The sequence below is a fragment of the Empidonax traillii genome, unplaced genomic scaffold, assembly GCF_003031625.1.
Source record: "Empidonax traillii isolate 1590-97213 ecotype Southwest subspecies unplaced genomic scaffold, ASM303162v1 scaffold1136:size174510, whole genome shotgun sequence".
NCBI lineage: Eukaryota > Metazoa > Chordata > Aves > Passeriformes > Tyrannidae > Empidonax > Empidonax traillii.
In genome coordinates this window covers 15,407-16,631 of record NW_020956329.1, presented here as the reverse complement: position 1 = coordinate 16,631, position 1,225 = coordinate 15,407, and the positions used below count along the sequence as shown (strand labels likewise).

Here is a 1,225-nt window from a genome sequence, read left to right as displayed (position 1 = left end):
ATTAGCAAAGTTCTGGCAGGTGGATGTCATGTTCTGGAAAACTGGGAGCCTCCTAGAAAAGTATTTCCTGGAGGATGATTTTTCTCTCCCCTCTTCCAGCAGATAGCCTTCCGAATTGTCACTCGGTGCTCTCCCAAAATGTCTCCTAGCAGGTGTTAATTGCGGTGGGTGTTCCGATTCCTTCCCCCGTAACTGACTTGTCTCTTGGGGCCCGTGTGTTGTCTGCAGGTCATCAAGGCCGGGGTGGAGACAACCTGCAAGTGCCACGGCGTGTCGGGGTCCTGCACCGTCCGCACGTGCTGGAGGCAGCTCTCCCCCTTCCACGAGATCGGGAAGCAGCTGAAGCAGAAGTACGAGACGTCCCTCAAGGTGGGCAGCACCACCAACGAGGCCACGGGCGAAGGGGACATCTCCCCGCCCAAGAAATCCTCCCCGGGGCACAGCGATCAAATCCCAAGGACTACAGACCTCGTCTACATCGACGACTCCCCGAGCTTCTGCATGATGAGCCGGTACTCGCCGGGCACCTCGGGCAGGAAGTGCTACAAGGACAAGAACTGCGACAGCATCTGCTGCGGCCGCGGGCACAACACGCAGAGCCGGGTGGTGACCCGGCCGTGCCAGTGCCAGGTGCGGTGGTGCTGCTACGTGGAGTGCAAGCAGTGCACCCAGAGAGAGGAGGTTTATACCTGCAAGGACTGACGCGGGCCCCTGGGGGCTGTCCTCGCCCTTCCCTTCTGCCCGAGGGGGAGGAGAACCCTCGGCGCCACGGGCGGACCGCGGACGGAGACGAAACAGGGTTTGTGACGGACCTTCTGGGATCTGAACGCTGTGTTGAGACATAAGCACTTTGTAGGGTACAGGTGACCCAGCTGTGTTGCTGTTTTGTTCTGTTTTTTTTTCTTTTTTCTTTTTTTTTTTTTTTTGTGTTGTTTTTGTGGTTTTGTTTTGTTTTGTTTTTTTGTTTTGTTTTGTTTCGTTTTGGGGTTTTTTTTTTGGTGTTGTTTTCCTGTAGACTGAATTTCGATGAGGTCCAACCATGTGGAAATAAGTGCCTGTCCCACTGGGCTGAGACGCCGGTGGGGCCTTCACCTCGCTCGTCCACGCAGTTTTGACGGATCACCTTTCCTTGGAACACTCTTGGTTGTTTTCGCCAACCAACCCTCCGTGAACTCCCCCCGGGCTGACAGATTCTCTTGGGCGTAAATTATCCGTGCTGCTTTAC

At 55.1% G+C, this 1,225-nt stretch overlaps 1 protein-coding gene across 1 annotated transcript in view; it reads left to right on the top strand.

Annotated features, from left to right (window-relative positions):
- Nucleotides 1–737, top strand: part of WNT9A (Wnt family member 9A) — a 52,963-nt gene extending 52,226 nt beyond the window's left edge. Inside the window, exon 4 of the mRNA XM_027905266.1 lies at nucleotides 229–737. Within this exon, the coding sequence (XP_027761067.1) occupies nucleotides 229–702 (474 nt within the window). The 3' untranslated portion in view covers nucleotides 703–737. The remainder of the gene's footprint in view (nucleotides 1–228) is intronic.
- Nucleotides 738–1,225: the final 488 nt, after the last annotated feature.